A 19,425-nucleotide genomic window follows, 5' to 3' on the forward strand; every position below is an offset into this window, starting at 1 on the left:
CAGAGAGAGAGAGACACAGAATCTGAAACAGGCTCCGGGCTCTGAGCTGTCAGCACTGAGTCTGTTGCAGGGCTCGAACTCACAGACCATGATGAGGTCATGACCTGAGCTGAAGTCAGATGCTTAACCGACTGAGCCACCCAGGTGCTCCAATGCTTATTTATTTTATTTATGTATTTATTTATTTATGTATTTATGTATTTATTTATTTTTTGTTTTGTTTTTAATGCTTATTTATTTTTGAGAGAGAGAGAGAGAAGAAAGGCTGTGAGGGGGGGAGGGGCAGAGAGAGACACACACACACACAGAATCCTAAGCAGGCTCCAGGCTCTAGGCTCTGACCTTTCAGCACAAAGCCTGACACAGGGCTCAAACTCACAAACCATTAGATCATAACCCGAGACAAAGTTGCACGCTTAACCGACTGAGCCACCCAGGCACCCCTAATTTTATGCATTCTCAATTCACACTAATTTTAATAAGGGGGTCTTATTATTTTCATCTAAGAAGTGAGTTACTAATTACATTTAAACTTGCTTACTGTTTTTTTACTGTAAGTAACCCTTTGCACCCAAAATGCCAGCCATGATCAGATTAGGATGAGAGTGATGTTATTATATAAAGTCATTAATATTTTCATAGGTGATTAGAACTGGGGAGCCTCAGACAACTTCTGTGAATGCAGACAATATGTTATTCTAAACTGGGTCCTGCAGTTCTCTAAGAGTGAAAGAGCAAGATTGAATCTGTTTTATTAAGCTAGGAACCCCAGCTGAACTTTCAGACTTTCCTGCCTCATATCATAGTCATGAGGTAGAGTTTCCACAGATCTGTGGCTTAAAATATGAAATTCACCATCCCTTGTACGAAGGCATTGGAAGGGAGGTACTTGAGGGCGAGCAACCCGCTGGGAACCCATGGGCTCACATTCTTTGGGCCACAGCACCCTCGTGTGGCCAAGTGTGGCCAAATCCACCCTTTTGGGCTGCCCCCAGGCCAGGGTAGCACTGCGCCCGTCACTTACCTGTGCAGAGGCCATATTACTGGTCACGCTCCTGGTGGGGGATGGTGGTGGAAGGTGGGGGGAGTGGGGGAGGTAAGGGGGGGGTGGGGGTCACATTCTGCCAGGTGAGCCACCTGTTCTGATTGTCTTGCAGTTTTGCTGTTCGCATAGGGCGCATAATAGGGTACAGAGATTCTGTTTGTTACCTGGTGATCCTTGCCTTTTACGAGGGCTGTGTAGTTCATCCGTCGACTGCTGGTTTGGAACACAGACTTTATTTTTAAAAATTTTTTTTAACATTTTATTTATTTTTGAGACAGGGAGAGACAGCATGAACAGGGGAGGGTCAGAGAGAGGGAGACACAGAATCTGAAACAGGCTCCAGGCTCTGAGCTGTCAGCACAGAGCCCGACGCGGGGCTCGAACTCACGGACCGCGAGATCATGACCTGAGCCGAAGTCGGCCGCTTAACCTACTGAGCCACCCAGGCGCCCCGGGAACACAGACTCTATTTCCTCACAGCACTGCTTTCATAAATGGTGGGTGGGAACCCAGGGCATCCACAGAGACCGCTTTACGTCAGCTGTGCTCGTATCCTGTAGGAGATTTGTGAGGTGGAAAGACCCCATTAGGTACTGGAGTGCCTTTCCTGTGTTTGCTAAGTCACCCCGCTAGGCCTGGGCGGTTAATGCACCCCTGCAAGAGCGCCAGAGCATGACTGGAACCTGGTTATCGGGGTGGAAGAGGAAACATTACGTGTTAGTCCCTCCCCACTGCTCTGCCCTGCCTCCAGCAGAAACTCTCATGTCCCCTGAGGGGGAGTAAAGGACCAGATGAGACGAAATGATGCCTCATTTCCTTATCTGGAGACTGACTTCTCACCAAATCCCTTGGACCTATGGCTTCCAAACCTCACTTGGGTTGAGAGCAGGAAACAAGTTCTCAAGGGACATTCTTATCGCATGTGATGCAATAACAGATGGCTCCCTGTTAGCAAGAGAGTCCTATAACATGCCCTCGTTATACGTGTGTGCTGTGTGTGTGTGTGTGTGTGTGTGTGTATGAGTATATATACCTATGTATATATAATGTCATCTGTATGATATCCATCTGTGTGTATATACATGTACATATGTGTATGTGTAGACGGATGAATAGAGACAGAGATTGATTCACAGGCTGGGTGGTTAGAAGCCCTGCCCTCAGAATCTGAAGTTTTCAAACCTAGAGAACATTTTGCAATCTCTGCAGGTCTGTGTTTCTTTGTGCAAAATGGGGATCATAATAGTTCCTTCTTTAAAGTTGTGAGGATTTACTAAAGCCCTGAGGCAGGTGTCGGCACTACCCACTGTTCAAGGGCGGGAAAGCAAGGCAGGGCCCGTGACTGTGGACTCTGCCCACACTCCCCGCCCCCAGGGCAGGCTGCCTCTCCGTGGATGTGGAAGTGTTGAATGTGTGAATCGCATAACTGACTTCCCCTGGGTGATGTCCCACTTGTCAAAGAACCATCAGATTTTTTTAAATGTTTAATGTTTATTTATTTTTGAGAGAGAGAGAGAGAGAGAGGCGGAGGGGCAGAGAGGGGAGGGGCAGAGAGAGAGGGAGACACAGAATCCGAAACGGGCTCCAAGCTCTGAGCTGTCAGCACAGAGCCCGATGTGGGCTCGAACTCACAAACCGTGAGATCATGGCCTGAGCCGAAGTCGGATACTTAACCAACTGAGCCACCCAGGTGCCCCCAAAGAACCATCAGATTTTAACTTGGCTTCCACTGTAGCTTAGCTATTAAGGACAAAGTGGGATTGTCTTGCAAGTTATACATTTCTCATTATATAAGTTGCCCTTCTAGTTCACTTATGAATCTCATGGCCAACTGTCCCCCAAATAAGGTCTGTTCTTGCCGTACTGATAGAGTCCGGTTTCTGAGACCGGGAGTGAGGAGCTGGATCCTGGACTCACCGATGTGCTGTGTTCCCTTTTGTCCCTTTGGGACATGTTTCTTGGTGTCTTGCTCGCTGCCTTCTTCTTGTTTCATAGTTGGTAGCAGCCAAAGAATAAACTGCTTTGAAGACTAATGAAATCACAAGATGACCTATCCTTTCCTCTTAGGATACCTGGGATGAGCTCCTCATTGGCAACGTAGAGATGAAAAAGGTTTTGGCTTGCCCCAGGTAAGCGTTCTCTTGAGAGTCAACCTCCGGGGTGTGGCACGTTCATTGGCTTGTGGCTCTACCTAGCTCTTGGTTTTTGAATGACAGGTGCATTTTGACCACTGTAGACCCAGATACCGGAGTGATAGACAGGAAGGAGCCACTGGAAACCCTGAAGAGGTAAACAGCAATGTGTCCAATGTACTTTTAATATTATCCCCATCCTAGAATTACCTGTGGGTGTAGGTGCCCTGTGTGAGCACCTTTCACTCCACCTTCTGGTTGGTATGTGTCTGTTAGTGGAAGTTGCCTTCTCTTTTTTTTTTTTTTAAATTTTTTTTTTTAACGTTTATTTATTTTTGAGACAGAGAGAGACAGAGCGTGAACAGGGGAGGGGCAGAGAGAGAGGGAGACACAGAATCTGAAACAGGCTCCAGGCTCTGAGCTGTTAGCACAGAGCCCGACACGGGGCTCGAACTCACAGACCGTGAGATCATGACCTGAGACGCTTAACCGACCGAGCCACCCAGGCGCCCTGTGCCTCCTCTTTTTTTATGGACTAATCTTCTAGTACTTTTTGCAATTTTTTTTTAAGTTTATTTATTTATTTTGATAGAGCGCACAAGCAGGGGAAGGGCAGGAAGAGAGAGGGGGAGAGAGAATCCCAAGCAGGCTCCGCACTGTCAGGACACAGCCCGATTCGGGGCTCAATCTCACAAACCGTGAGATCATGACCTGAGCCGCTATCAAGTTTATATATTTATTTTGAGAGAGAGAAAGCCAGCAGGGGAGGGGTAAAGAGAGAGGGAGAGAGAGAATGCCAAGCAGGTTCCAAGCTGCCGGCACAGAGCCTGACGTGGGGTTTGAACTCACAAAACCGTGAGATCATGACCTGAGCAGAAACCAGAGTCAGACGCTTAACCGACTGAGCCATCCGGGTGCCCCTCTCACATCAATTTTTAATAACATTCAATATGTATTTCTAAATTAAGACCTCAAATACTGTAATTATTTTTGTTTATTAGACTCAACATCAAGGAATGTGAGACTAATTGAAATTGTATAATGAAATATTAGAAATACTGGAACACAATGAGTTGTCAGTTTGTTTATTGAGGAACTTCTCTTATGGCAGGGTGTTTTGATATTTAAGGAATTTGGGTTGACTTTAGTTATAAATGCAGAACGTGTTTTTAAAACTAAGTTAACAGTTTTTGGGGAGGTGTAGTCTATTTTGTTTCCCTTTGGTCTGTTTTATTATTTGTTTTCAATGGGTTTAAGTTAGAAGAAGAGGGTAATGATAGACTCCCACTCTTTGGGGTCTATTATTCAAATATACAGTTGTTTTTTGATTTTTGAGATTCAGTTAGTTTTCTTTAGATAGGGCTTTAAAAAAAAAAACTTTGCCAATAGTCAAGCCCCATGCCATTTTTTTTTTATTAAAAATTTTTTTAATGTTTATTTGTTTTTGAGAGAGAAAGAGAGTGAGTGGGGAAGGGGCAGAGAGAGAGAGGGAGACGCAGAATTGGAAGCAGGCTCCAGGCTCCAAGCTGTCAGCACAGAGCCCAATGTGGGGCTCGAACCTACGAACTGTGAGATCATGACCTGAGCTGAAGTCGGACGCTTCACCGACTGAGCCACCCAGCCACCCCGTTTATTTATTTTTGAATGTACTACTTATTTTGAGTTACACATATAAGTTTTTTCTTTTTGGCCTCAAGCTGAAGCCAGGGAAAAATTGGTTAGACTCTGAGGATGCTTCTTGAAAAACCAGGATTATGTGCGGTTTGACTAATTGCCCCCAGACTTCTCTGTCCAAGGAGCAGAAAAGGCTTGCTGTTTATTTATAGGTCACCTGAGGATAAAAACCCGAATTCTGTTGAGAGCACTTAGATTCCTATTTCACTTTTGTGCCTGACGGTGAATTTTTGCTTCTTTCAGCTACCGCCTGTGTGATCCTTCTGAGAAGCAGATCTACAAGTCGTCCCCACTTTTTGGGGTCTATTACTCAGTGGAGAAAGTCGGCAGCTTGAACGTTGGTGACCCCGTGTATCGGATGGTACCGTGACATGGTATGGGGAAGGGCCGGCTTTGCTGCCGGAACGCAGCGCCTCAAAGCCATGGCCACGTTCTCCAGTGTTGACATGTTTTTCTGTTTTGCTGCTTTAACTCTTAGCAGAATGAGCGGTCTGGGTCTTGCTCTTGGGAGTTGGAAAAGTGCCTTTTCTTTTTCTTCCCTCAGCAATCTGATTTAGTCCAACTGGGCTTCTCTCATACTTCCCATTCGCTTATAAAATGCTGACGCAGGAGCCCCAGCAGAAGACAGGTAGATGTTCTCAGTTCATTGAGGAATAAGGAAATAAAGGTGAGCAGGTCACCAGACTTCTGTATTGATTTTTTTTTCTGTCTCTGTTAGTGAAAGGAAGGGAAGTGCTTCATTATTCAATATCAACTTGGAGAAAAACATTGAATACTTTTTGTAAAATTTACTAAAAATTTTTTTTAAATTTATTTTTGAGACAGAGAGGGAGAGAGAGAGAGAGAGGCAGAGTGCAAGTATGGGAGGGGCAGAGAGAGAGGGAGACACAAAGCCTGAAGCAGGCTCCAGGCTCTGAGCTGTCAGCACAGAGCCTGATGTGGGGCTTGAACTCACGAACTGTGAGATCATGACCTGAGCTGAAGTCAGACACTTAACCAACTGAGTCACCCAGCCCCTAAAAAATTTATTTTTAAAATATGATTTAAAGTTTGAAAAGTATCAGTGCATCAAGGTGCCTGGATTCTGAATCGTGAGGCATAAAATAATGTTCTCACACTGATTTCATCAGGCCAAATAAAACCTTGATGCCTGGAGCATAATGCCTGACCCCCAAATTATAGAAATAAAGTCATTTGGAAGACTTTCTCAAATGACTCTTCTCAAAAAACCAAACTGAGTTTTGAAAGTTACCTCATGTCTGAAACTCTTGACCATCCTTCTTTCTAATTCTGGCCTGACCTTCTCACCTTCTCGCTTGACAATCATTTTTTTTTTTTAATGTTTATTTTTGATAGACAGAGCATGAGCAGGGGAGGGGCAGAGAGCGATGGAGACACAGAATCTGAAATAGGCCCCAGGCCCTGAGCTGTCAGCACAGAGCCCGATGCGGGGCTTGAACTTACGAACCATGAGATCATGACCTGAGCTGAAGTCAGACCCTTAACCGACTGAGCCACCCAGGTGCCCCTCACTTGACAATCCTTGAGGACAATGTGGGGCAACAGTCCAGACAGTCTAGATCCAGCAGCGGGTAGACTTGGGTTCATGATCCTAGCAGCTCCATTTCCTAACTTGGTTGAGTTATTTAACCTTTTAGCCTCAGTACCCTTATCTGCAAAGTGGGAATACAGATAGTTCTCCCTAAAACAATCAAAGTGATTTTGAGGATTAATTTACATAAAGTTGCAGCATTGCAACAGAAATGTGGGGCATCTCAGGTGGGGGCAGCTAGCATGGGCCAGGAAGGAATTTACCCAGGGAAGAACAAAGGAGGTAGAAGTTTATTGAATACACAGCAAGGGAGCAGGGGCGAGATCCCAAAAGAGGGACTGTCTGCCACGAGGTGGTGGTGGTGGTGGTGGGGCTATAGTTATAGAGCAGAGTGATGGAGTGTGGGGACATGTGGAATTTCCCCCTTTTTGGCAGTGTTAGGAACTGTGCCCAATTTTAAGTAGATAGTTAGGGCTTAAAGCTTAACAAGCCTGTTTGCATCCAGCTCCGTGTTCGATGGGGGCCCTTTTGCCTTGTTCAAGTTTCCATAGCTCAAGCCTGTTGCCTAAAAGCAGGCTCTACAAGAAACATAAGAAATGCTCAGTAAATATTAGCCATGATTTTTATTGTCATCATTGCAAAGGGCCTCCTAGGAAGACTGGCAGAAGTCAGCAAAGGGTAAACATTCTTACCAGAATCAGCTCTTCTGAATCTGTCTGTAGTGCCCAGCTGAGAGAGAAAAATACAATTTCACGTTGCCCCTTCCTTTCCAAATCCAAACCTGTTGTTTATAGATCCTTTCTCTCCCAGGGGTAACCATTGCCTTTCTGCTTGTCTTGTTTTGTTTAACTGGTCTTGGCTTTCTGCCTGTCTGGAATTTGGGGTTGTTGGTTCTTTCTTTTAGCTGTCCTTGAGACTGACTCTAGCTTTGGGGAAGGTAATATCCATTGCCCCCTCATTGAGGACCATCTTTTATCCAAGGGGGGTTATTCAGTACTGCCAGAAATACTTCATGTTTATTTATTTTTGAGAGAGAGAGAGCAAGAGAGCGTGGGGTGTGGGGAGGAGCAGAAGGGAGAGGGAGACAGAGAATCGGAAGCAGTCTCCAGGCTCCGAGCTGTCAGCACAGAGCCTGACACAGAGCTGGAACTCACAATACGCGAGATCATGACCTGAGCTGAAGTTGGATGCTTAACCAACTGAGCCACCCAGGCGCTCCTGCCAGAAATATTTAAAATTCAAACTATAAACCAAGAGGGAGAAAAGCAAATTGGGGATAATGTAGTTGGATGCATGGATCAACCCCTACTATCATTTAAGTTGCAATCCAAATTTTTTAAGGAATTGAAAACAGCTGTCCTTATCTGACAGATCTTTTGCAAAATACAAGTCAGCTCTAGAGGCAATTCAAAATTCACCTGTTCCTTTACCAATCCCAAAGCTGTTCCTGTCTATTTCAAAAAGCCTATAAATTATTGGCCTAAGGAAACAAAAGTCCTTGGCAGACCTTCCATTCTTTCTGTGTTCCTTAAAGTTGTACACGTCTTATCATGTCTTTGAAATTTAAGCATAGCCCACAATCAGGTACCTGAGACTAAGGGGAGAAAAGAAAAAAGAAGAGAGGCCTTTTTGAAAATATAAACTACTCTAAGGGCACTTGTGCCCAAACTCTAGCAGGCCTCCTTAATTCCAGACACAGATACAAATCTTAAAGCTCTTTGTCAGCAATACTAGTAACTCTAAGGTTTTTACATCTGTGTGTTTTGTGTGTATGTTATGAATGTGACATATTTTCCTACCTCTGGATGGTAGTGCTAAAATTAATTTGTAAAAGAGCTCCATTTGGTTGGTGTGAAGGCAAGCATTTGTAAGGATTGGACATTCTAGAACTCTCAAAAAGATAGAAACTAACCCAAATGTTTTCCAGCTTCACGTGATCTGAGGAAATATTTGGTATTAAAGCTAACCCAAGGTTGTTGGTCTATTAAAATAGACATGTCTTTTAGAGTTATCAATATTAAATATAAAACTTTTGTCCTACTTGAGTTTACTAGCTAAATAAGTACTTGTTATCACTTAGAGGATTTGTAAACAAAAGCATAATAGCTTGGGAGAATGAATGAGTTCTCCTCATGTCTCATAGTTTTTGTGGTTAATCTTTTTCTTTTTTCTGTTTATTAATTTATTTTGAGAGGGAGAGAGCATGAGTGGGGGTGGGGCAGAGAGAGAGAGAGGGAGAGAGAGAAACCCAAGCAGGCTCCACAGCCGTCAGCATAGAGCCTGATTAGGGGCTCATCCCATGAACCATGAGATCATGACCAGAGCTGAAACCAAGAATTGGACGCTTAATTCTACTCAGCCACCCAGACACCCCTTCGCGGCTAATCTATACATAATTGTTGGGAGCTGTTAAAAAACAAAGTTCAACCAAATAAATTTGAAGATCTAACTAGCTTTATCAGGCAGCAGCCCATCTAGCAAGTAGTGGGGAGCTCCGAGGAGTTGTTCAAAATGGAGGGTTTTTATAGAAATGGTGGGGGTGGGGGGTGGGCAAGAAAGTTATTAGCAAAAGAAAAGGATAGTTCCAGGCAGGAACAGGAGGTCTTGACATGCAGATCACTTCAGCTTCCTTTGGGGGATGGAGAGGGCCTAGGTGGTGATTCCTTGGTCCCCATCAGAAAATTCCTGACTGATTCATTAAGACTACATTTCTGGGGCAATTAGATTAGGTTTTAAGCCTCAGTCTACTGACTTGAGGCCTTACCCCACGTGATACCATTTTGGGCCTGTGGTTTTCTTTGTAACAGAGCAAATGACTTAGATATAAATTTGATTTATATATAAATTTAGATATAAATTTGAAATACGAGCCTGTAGATGCAATTTTTCACAACAGTTCTATATTATGGTGTGTGTACTTACAATTAGTCTCCCCAAATCTTTTTGTAAACTGAAACAAGTTTTGCTAAGTTAAATTTCTTGAGTATCTAGATTATTTCCAAATGAGATAAAATACTGGAACATTAATGATTAAATCTAGGTTTATCTACTTTGGCTTTCTTATTACAGAGAAACTAAAAATAAATTTAGGTCTGTTAATAAGCATGTTTGTGCTTCCTTGGAAGGCTGTACTTTGAAAAAGCACATCATGGTGTCTGTTGTCAATCGGAGGGGGGCCCCCAAATGCGGAACGAATGATTAGGTGGAAGCTGGTGGAAAGGGCCATGATCAAGAATTCACCTGAGGCAAACAAACAAACAAACAAAACAAAACAAACAAAAAAAGAGTTCACCTGAGGCAGAACAAAGGTACAAGTTTATTGAATACATTTCAAGGGGGTAGCAGGAAGGACAGCTGAGGAGAGATTGTCTGCAATGAAGCAGTGGGCTGGGGCTGTTTTTATTTATTTATTTATTTATATTATTTTATTTTATTTTATTTTTTTGCTGGGGCTGTTTTTATTTATTTATTTTTTTTATTTTTATTATTTTATTTTTTGCTGGGGCTGTTTTTTTTTTTTTTTTATTTTTTTATTTTTTCAACGTTTATTTTTGGGACAGAGAGAGAGACAGAGCATGAACGGGGGAGGGCCAGAGAGAGAGGGAGACACAGAATGGGAAACAGGCTCCAGGCTCTGAGCCATCAGCCCAGAGCCTGACGCGGGGCTCGAACTCACGGACCGCGAGATCGTGACCTGGCTGAAGTCGAACGCTTAACCGACTGCGCCACCCAGGCGCCCCTGCTGGGGCTGTTTTTAAAGGGGGAAGAGGAAGAGGTGTGGCGACATGGAATTTTTCCTTTTTCCCTTTTTTGGTACCTGTGCCTGGTTGTAAGTAGCCTATTGGTCAGTTAGGGCTTATGGATATTTCGAGGTGGGTCACCTGATGGGCCTGTCTGTATTCAGCCAGGTGGTCGCTAGGGACCCTTTTGTCTTGCTCTCTCATTCCTGAAAGTGGCCTCTAGGGGCACTTGGGTGGCTCAGTTGGTTAAGCTTCTGACTTTGGCTCAGGTCATGATCTCATGGTTCGTGAGTTCAAGCCCCGTATGGGGCTCTCTGCTGTCAGCACGGAGCCCACTTTGGATTCTCTGTCCCCTCTCTCTCTGCCCCTGCCCTGCTCATTTTCTCTCTCTCAAAAATAAATACACATTAAAATAATAATAATAATAATAATAATAATAATAATAATAAAAGGGGCCTCTACTCCCATGTGTCTAGAAATTAAAAAATGTATTGGTAAATTTACATATCTAAAGAACACTGGTGTAACAGTTCATAATTGCTTACTGCTTAATTTTAGTTAACGTTTCTAAAGGTTAAAAATTTGAGTTCATATATATAATTAAAGTTACTAAAATTAATAAGAGAACATCTCCATATGCCAGGAATGTAGGGTGTGTTTTCAGTAACAGAAGGTCTAAGAAATAGAAATCTATTTTTTTTGTTGAGGGAAAAGAAAATAATTTTGTCCTAAGGTGAGGCTCATTGTTTAAAGAAGAAAAACATAGCACAAAATCAAAATGTAAAAAATAATAGTAACGATAAAGTTGTAGAAGGTTTGTGGAAAAGGAGTCCTTGAAAAGGAATTTTAATGTGGTCAACCTGGCTAACATTAAAATTAATTTATTTACAAATAAGTTTTATTTATTTATTTAAAACAATTTTTTTAACGTTTATTTATTTTTGAGACAGAGACAGAGCATGAACAGGGGAGGGGCAGAGAGAGAGGGAGACACAGAATCCGAAGCGGGCTCCAGGCTCCGAGCTGTCAGCACAGAGCCCGACGCGGGGCTCGAACCCACGGGCCGTGAGATCATGACCTGAGCCGAAGTCGGACGCTTAACCGACTGAGCCACCCAGGCGCCCCTACAAATAAGTTTTAATATCAAAACTAAGTTGGTGCAAAATTAGAATTTGGGGTTCTGTCTGTTAAAAAGACAAAGTTTTTCTTTTTTCCCCCTGGACTTTTGGTCTGCTTAAGTCTTTTTGAGCTGGAACATTCCTAACAGATTTTCTAATAAACTAATTGGACTTATCTGATACGTCACATTACATGAGAAGCATTGTCAAATAAGCAGTAATACTAAGCCTTCTTTATGTTGCACTGTAAAATTGTGGCAAGTGGATGAGGTCCATTGTTCTTCTGGAAAAAAACAAAAAGGCCCCTCATTGCCAGGCTTTTGCCACCTTGACGTCCTTACAACATGGCAGCGGTCTGCTCCTGACGTAGGAAAATTAAGGCAGGCAGACAGTGGCTGTAGACAAAATGAACAGTCGGAATTATGGGAAACCCAAGAAGGCCGCTTGGTTCTCCCTGGCTCCCTGACCAGCCCCATGTTTCATCTTTTGCGTTCTTTCACCCACCATAGTACATTTAAGATGACTCCAATTACACACAGACGTTGGTGGAGAGACATCTATAAAACTGCAAAAGTCTGAAATAAAACAAAACAAAATGAAACCGTTTTCATTCCCAGAGACCCCAGGCCTCCCTCTCCTAGACCCTCTGCACACCTGTACCTTGGAATCATTCGACGGCCAGTCGGTGTGGGTTATCAGTATGCCCCTTCAGAAAAGGACCAAAGAGGATGATAGACTTGAAGTATGTAAACCTCGAGCGTGTGACTATCGCAGAGAAAAAGCAAAAACAGCGGATCCGTGAATGCCGCACAGAGGGTCAACAGAAGGTTCGAGAACTACAGAGCACAGCTGACAGTGGTGCAAATTCCTTAAATTTTGAGCACAACTCTGTTAAGCTGAGGGTCTGATCAAGAAGGGGGAATTGTAGGGGCGCCTGGGTGGCTCAGTTGGTTAAGTGTCTGACTTCGGCTCAGGTCACAATCTCACCGTCCGTGAGTTCAAGCCCCACGTCCGGCTCTGGGCTGATGGCTCAGAGCCTGGAGCCTGCTTCCGATTCTGTGTCTCCCTCTCTCTCTGCGCTTCCCCCGTTCATGCTCTGTCTCTCTCTGTCTCAAAAATAAATACACGTTAAAAAAAAAAATTAAAAAAAGAAGGGGGAATTGTTAACAAGAAAACCACAGCCCCACAATGGCTTCACTTAGGTTAAGGTTTCAAGTCAGTAAACCAAGACTTACTGTATAACCTGACTGCAGTTTCAACCCCCCAGGAATGTAATTTTTAACCAGGCAACGTGGAATTTCCTGGTCAGTAGCAGCAAATTGCTGGATAGACCCCTTGCCTAAACAGGCGCACCCTTGCCTAAACAGCACATTCCTTGCTAATAAAGTCATTCCCTCCCCTCCCCTTTCCTCCCCTCCCCTCCCTTTCCCTCCCCATCCGTTCGTTTGTTCTTTCTTTCTTTCTTTCTCTCTCTCTCTCTCTCTCTCTCTCTCTCTCATCTTCTCTCTGCCTTTAAAAACCTTCCTTTTGTTTAGCACAAGTCCCCTCTACTTGCTAGATGTGATGTTGCCTGATTTATGAATCATTTAATAAAGTCGATTAGATCTTCCAGTTCACTCAGTTAAATTTTGCTCTTTAACACATGCGTGGGGTGGACCGGAGCCAAGAGGGGATGTGAAGGGCCAAGCAGGGGTGACAGCGTAAGACGTACGCAGGGTGCACGCTGTGGGTGTGGTGAGGGATGTGTGAGTGCCCAGACCCTTCACGTGACAGAGATGCTGTTGGCCACTGGGCCCCAAGCTCCCTTTCAGCTTTATTATCCAGCACTGCCCCCCGCCGCCCGCCCCTACACACCGCAGGCACTTGTCCTGCCGTCCATACCCCGGAAGCATAGAGAACTTTCTTCTCTGCTGGGCATTTCTGTTTGGCTTTAAAAATAATGGTAACGTTACTTATCTACTTTGTGAGCCTACTATGGTTTTTGCATTCTGAATCCTTAATATGACAGGTTGATTAAAGCTTTACAAAAATAGCAGTTAATGTTTGCACTGGGGTTACTTATCCATTTAAAATTTAAAACTTAATTATATAAGAGTTTACCTGTTCCATTATGAATGCAATATATGTTCCTCATGGTGGATTTAGAAAATACCAGCAAAGTTGAGGAAAGAAATCACCCCGTGTCACTGTTTAAAAATTTTATTCTGGAGGCGCCCGGGTGGCTCAGTTGGTTAAGAGTCCGACTCTTGATCTTGGCTCAGGTCATGATCTCACGGTTTGTGGGATCGAGCCCCACGTTGGGCTCTGTGCTGACAGTGTGGATTCTGCTTGGGATTCTCTCTGTCTACCCCTGCCCCACTCTCTCTCTCATAAAAATTTTTTTTTTAATTCTGGTTTTTTTTTTGTTTGTTTAATGTAGCCATAATTTGTGTGTGTGTGTGTGTGTATATGTAATATGTACATATAATTCATAATATATGCACGTATAATATATATCATACAGATATATATTGTATATCATATATGTATGCAGATATATATCATACATATATGATAAATATATGCAGAAGTATGTATCATACACATTTCCAGAGACCTCCAGCCTTTTCAAAGGTCATTCTGATGGCTTCATAGCATTACGTTGTAGAAATAAATAAGCACCATTTTAGAGTATTTGACACTGGGACTACATCCAATTTTGTTGTAAATAATATTATATATCTTTGTATGCAGAGTCACTTTCAAATCAAGTTTTCTGTAAGGTAGATTGCTAAAGTGGAATTATTGACTTGTGGGAAACAGACATATTCTTTAACATCTTGACTAATGGCTTTCTTTTTAATGTTTTTAAAATTGTTGTCTTAATGTTTATTTATTTTTTGAGAGAGAGAGAGAGACAGAGTGCAAGCTGGGGAGGGGCGGAGAGAGAGGGAGTCACAGAATCTGAAGCAGGCTCCAGTCTCCGAGCTGTCAGCACAGAGCCCAACGCAGGGCTCGAACCCACGGAGCGTAAGATCATGACCTGAGCTGAAGTCAGACACTTAACCGACCGAGCCACCCAGGCGCCCTTTGACTAATGGCTTTCAAAAGTGTTCTTCCCTCGTGTGCCACCTCATGTCATGTGAGAGAGATCCGAGCTCTGGGCCCTTGCCAGAACTGGGCGAGCCACTCAGTCTTAATAGGCTGCTCTTTTCCATTAAGGTAATTTGGCCCGGGACAAACGGGTTCACGTTTCCTGCATTTTAACTATATTGAGTGACTGTTCTGTGAGTGTGTGAGTTATTTATGACCTGTAGGAGAAAAAACCAAATAATCAGAGGTCCTTGTCATTTATTCAGGTTTCCACGTCCCAGAGGCTTTGATGAGGACTCTACCGACAGCTGCCAACACCACCTCGGCACGTCCTGTGCTACCCAGCCCTTGACCGTCTTCACCCTGGACCCGAATCTCTTTGTAACTTTTTGAAGTTACGCATGCTCCACGTTAATGCAGGAGAAGTATTAGAGGTGATTCAGCAATAAGGAGGTATATAGATTGGACGTAATGAGGACTCTTTAAATAAATAAAATTGTCTATGAAATTATTTGGAATGTTGCTCTAGCGATGACACTTTTCAACCCCTGACGTTAACTGTTGGTGAGTAAAGAAAGTCTAAAGAATCAGTCAAAACGCCGCAGATTTCTTTTTCCCACGTGTTTACATCCTCTCCCCTGTCGTTCGTGTTTTTAGGAGAAATGGGAAACAAGATCATTGTTTTCTGATGTGCCTTATACGTGTTCCCACAAATCCTTGATGTTGGCCTTCACACGGCGGTTGAATCCTGTCAACATTTGCTCATGTGTTCTGGACCCCAAATTAGGGAATCGGGTTGTACTTGAGTATGGAAGTTATTTTGTAGATCTTGTTTTCATTTTCGATTAGGCCCTATATAAAAGCAATTTGTCTGTAACCACCAGGTCCACTGCCTGGAATTTCAAGTATGACAAAGAAAACATGGGCCTTTAAAACGAATGGAATGTTGAGAGCAGGCGTGAGGAGCACGAGCGCATTTTTTTAGGTGCAGATAATTTTTAGGTACAAATAATCCGGTGAAAAAAAAAAAAAAAAAAAGAGAGAAATGAACTATTTTGGTATGACTAAACAAAAATCCTCACTGAAGTAATGTGTGGATGCGTTAACCCACTTGCAGTGTTGGGGCTTATTATTAATAAATGTGAATCTCAGTTGTACTTTCCCTTTGGTATTTCTGAGTCTGCTTCCGTGGCTTTTTTCATTCTATATTAGAATTTCAGTCACTGTCATGCATTTTTCTTGACCCTTTTCTGAGTAGCGTGGCAGAGAGCTTCCTTGCAAAGGAATGAGTGGACTCCACGGACGTTTACCTCCTGTGGTTGGTGGGGGTCGGGGTGCATCGTGAACGACACGATACACCTGAGGCATGACGGCCAGTGACGGCGAGGAGACTGGCCAGCGGCCAGTGAAGAGCAGCTCTTCCTTGTCTGGGTTCTGGGACTGAAATGAACCTCCATTCCCAGCACCCTGTGAGGAGAAAGGGTTAAGTTAGCTCTTTCCCCGGCTAAGGTTTGGAAATGATGACGTTGAAAAATCGTGCCAACTGTAAAGTCGGCCATTGAAATGGAGAAGCAGATTTTTCCTTTTAAAGTTCTGGAGAGGGGCGCCTGGGTGGCTCAGTCGGTGAAGTGACTTTGGCTCAGGTCATGATCTCGTGGTCTGTGAGTTCAAGCCCCGCGTCGGGCTCTGTGCTGACAGCTCGGAGCCTGGAGCCTGCTTCAGATTCTGTGCCTCCTTCTCTCTCTGCCCCTCCCCCACTCATGCTCTCTCTCTCTCTCTCTCTCTCTCTCTCTCTCTGTCAAAAATAAGTAAACATTAAAAATTTTTTTTTTAAAGTTCTGAAGAGAAAAAAATTTTAGAAGAGAGGTGCTTGGTTGGCTCAGTCAGAAAAATACGTGACTCTTGATCTTGCGGTCGTGAATGCAGGCCCCACATTGGGTGTGGAGATTATTTAAATGAATAAATAAATACAAATTAAAAAAAATTATGTTTATTTTTGAGAGAAAGAGTGTGGGCAGGGGAGGGGCGAGAGGGAGGGAGACCCAGAATCCCAAGCAGGCTCCGGGCTCCGAGCTCTCAGCACAGAGCCTGATGCAGAGCTCTAACCCATGAACTGTGAGATCATGACCCGAGCTGAAGTCGGATGTTTAGCCAACTGAGCCACCTAGGCGCCCCAATAAATACAAATTTAAAAAATAAATTTCTGAATAGAAATCAGGGAGGGGGATAAACAGAAATACACAAAATTAGTGCCCATGAGCTCTCTCGTCTGTGGAGAACGCGGAGGATAGGGGTGAGTCCTGTGTCATGCCGGGGAGTGTTGCCCTTCACTCTATTCTCATGGCACACTTCACCATCAATCAACATTTCTTCGTACGAAGCTAGATTTACTGAATCCCCTTCTTCTTCCAGCTCATTCCTAGAAGGAGCAAGGTCATTGATGTACCGTTAACAGTTGAAGCAATTCTGACCTCTGTACTCTGAACACAGTTCCTGGCTTTCACTGGAGTCAGGGAGGGAGAGGGTGACTTGGGATTGGAAGAGAGACTAGGACACATCGAATCTGTTTAGGCCTAAATAACTATGGTGAAGAACAACGCTCAAGGACAGATCTTCCCAGAGCACTAAAGGGCCCCCAGTGTGTATTGTCAACTGGGAAAAAGGATCCGCTGTGCTTTGGGGACTCTCCCTTTATCGATTTAAGATAATCTCCATTCGTGTGGGCAGTTTTCTCTCCTTCTCTCTCTCTCTCTCTCTCTCTCTCTCTCTCTTTTTTTAATGTTTACTTATTTTTGAGAGAGCACTAGCAGGGGAGGGGCAGAGAGGGGGTGACAGGATCCGAAGCAGGCTCTGCGTTGTCAGCACAGAGCCTGACATGGGGCTCAAACGCACAAACCGTGAGATCGTGACCTGAGTGGAGTTTGGACGCTTAACCGACTGAGCCACCCAGGCGTTTCTTTCCTCTTCACTTCTCTTTTCTTTTTTTTCCCCTAATCTTTGACAATTCTGGTGGATCTTGAATTGTACCGTCCTAACCTGACAGTGCCTCTCTCCTTGACCAAACTAGTCAGGTTCCTCTGAAGCCCCTTCTCCACTAGGCCTCAACCTTGACCCTGGCCAGGACTGCATAGCCCAGTTTAGCAAGAATCCTGCTAAATCAGTTGAGAGAGCACCTTCACCCTTGATCTCTGATCACTTTCATTATTGGATTGAGTTCCTCATCCACCGTTGCTGTGGAAGACCTCGGCCTGCCTTCAGCAAGAATCCTGCGAACTCAGTTTATCAAGAATCCTCCTACCCTTGATGGTCCCTGTTAAGTAATTTTCCATCCACTGATCCCCGCTCTCTGCATGTTGGCTGTAAATCCCCACTTGTCTTTGCTGTGTTCAGAGTTGAGACCTATTGTAATATCTCTATTGCAATTGCCTTATTTTTAAAAAAATTTTTATGTTTATTCATTTTTCAAAGACAGAGACAGAGCACAAGCAGGGGTGGGGTGGAAAGAGAGGGGGGGACACAGAATCTGAAGCAGGCCTCAGGCTCTGAGCTGTCAGCGCAGAGCCCTACGCGGGGCTCGAACTCACGAACTGCGAGATCATGACCTGAGCCGAAGTCGGATGCTCAATTGACTGAGCCACCCAGGTGCCCCCTTTTTGTTTTTATGTCTTAATTTTTTTTATGTTTTAATTTTTTATGTTTACTCATTTTTGAAAGAGAGCACAAATGGGTGGGGCAGAGAGAGGGGGTAATTGCCTTATTTTTTCTTATTGACATACAACATTGTATGTAAGGTGTGCAGCATAATGATGTGTGTGTGTGTTATGAAATGATCACAGTTAAGTCTCGTTAACACCCATTACCTCACACAGTTACAAGTTCTTTTCTGGTGTTGAGAACTTTTAAGATTTAATCTCTCAACAACTTTTACCTTCACAACACAGCATTGTCAACCATAGTCAATAGACTGTATGTTACATCCCCAGAAACCCATTTATCTTACGACAGGAAGTTTGGGTCTTTTGACACCTTCACTTGTTTTGCCCACCTCCCCACCTCCTGCCTTTGGCAAATCAGTCTTTCCTCAGTATCAACGCGTTGTTTATGTTTTTGTTTTGTTTTAGGTTCCACATGTAAATGAGATCATTTGGTATTTGTCATTCTCTGACTTATTTCACTTAGCGTAATAGCCTCAAGGTCTATGCACTTTGTCCTGAATGGCATGATTTCATTTGTTTTTAATAAGGCTGAATAATATTCCACTGTATACACACACCGCATTTTCTGTATCTGTTCATCTGTCCAGTGGATCTTTATGTTGTTTCCATGTCCTGGCTATTGGAAATAATGCTGCAGTGAACATGTGGGTGCATAAATCTTTTCAAATTCGTGTTTTCACTCTCTTTGGATAAATACCCAGAAGTGGAATTGTTGGAATCTATGGTGGTTCTGTTTTTATTTATTATTATTAGTTAATTCTTTTTTAAATGTTTATTTTATTTTTGAGAGACAGAGTGCGAGAGGGGGAGGGGCAGAGAGAGAAGGAGACAGAACCCGAAGCAGGCTCCAGGCTCCGAGCTGTCAGCACAGAGCCGGACACAGGGCTCGAACTCACCAACCTTGAGATCGTGACCTGTGCCGAAGTCAGATGCTTAACTGGCCGAGCCACCCAGGCGCCCTGGCAGCTCTGTTTTTAAATTTAAGGATCCTCCATACTGTTTTCCATGGTGGCTGCACCAATTTGCATTGCCACCAACAGTGTACAAGTCTTCCCTTTTCTCCACATCCTCCTCCCCAACACCTCTTTTTGATAATAGCCATTCCAACACATGTGAGGTGATACCTCACTGTGGTTCTGATTTCCATTTCCCTGCTGAGTGATGTCAAGTACCTGTTTGCGATTGTATGTCTTATGTAGAAAAATGTCTAGGGGCGCCTGGGTGGCGCAGTCGGTTAAGCGTCCGACTTCAGCCAGGTCACGATCTCGCGGTCCGTGAGTTCGAGCCCCGCGTCAGGCTCTGGGCTGATGGCTCAGAGCCTGGAGCCTGTTTCCGATTCTGTGTCTCTCTCTCTCTCTGCCCCTCCCCCGTTCATG

General features: G+C 43.9%; 1 protein-coding gene across 2 annotated transcripts in view; it reads left to right on the forward strand.

Moving 5' to 3' along the window:
• Window positions 1-15,495, forward strand: part of MTARC2 (mitochondrial amidoxime reducing component 2) — a 38,117-nt gene extending 22,622 nt beyond the window's left edge. The window contains exons 5-8 of one of the 2 annotated variants that reach the window (XM_030302653.1): window positions 3,113-3,174; window positions 3,262-3,333; window positions 5,095-5,225; window positions 14,600-15,495. In XM_030302653.1, coding sequence (XP_030158513.1) covers window positions 3,113-3,174; window positions 3,262-3,333; window positions 5,095-5,221 — 261 coding nt within the window. In that variant the 3' untranslated portion in view covers window positions 5,222-5,225; window positions 14,600-15,495. The remainder of the gene's footprint in view (window positions 1-3,112; window positions 3,175-3,261; window positions 3,334-5,094; window positions 5,226-14,599) is intronic. The other variant, XM_030302654.1, reaches the window with a different exon arrangement.
• Window positions 15,496-19,425: the final 3,930 nt, after the last annotated feature.

Source organism: Lynx canadensis, chromosome F1 (genome assembly GCF_007474595.2).
Source record: "Lynx canadensis isolate LIC74 chromosome F1, mLynCan4.pri.v2, whole genome shotgun sequence".
Lineage (NCBI taxonomy): Eukaryota > Metazoa > Chordata > Mammalia > Carnivora > Felidae > Lynx > Lynx canadensis.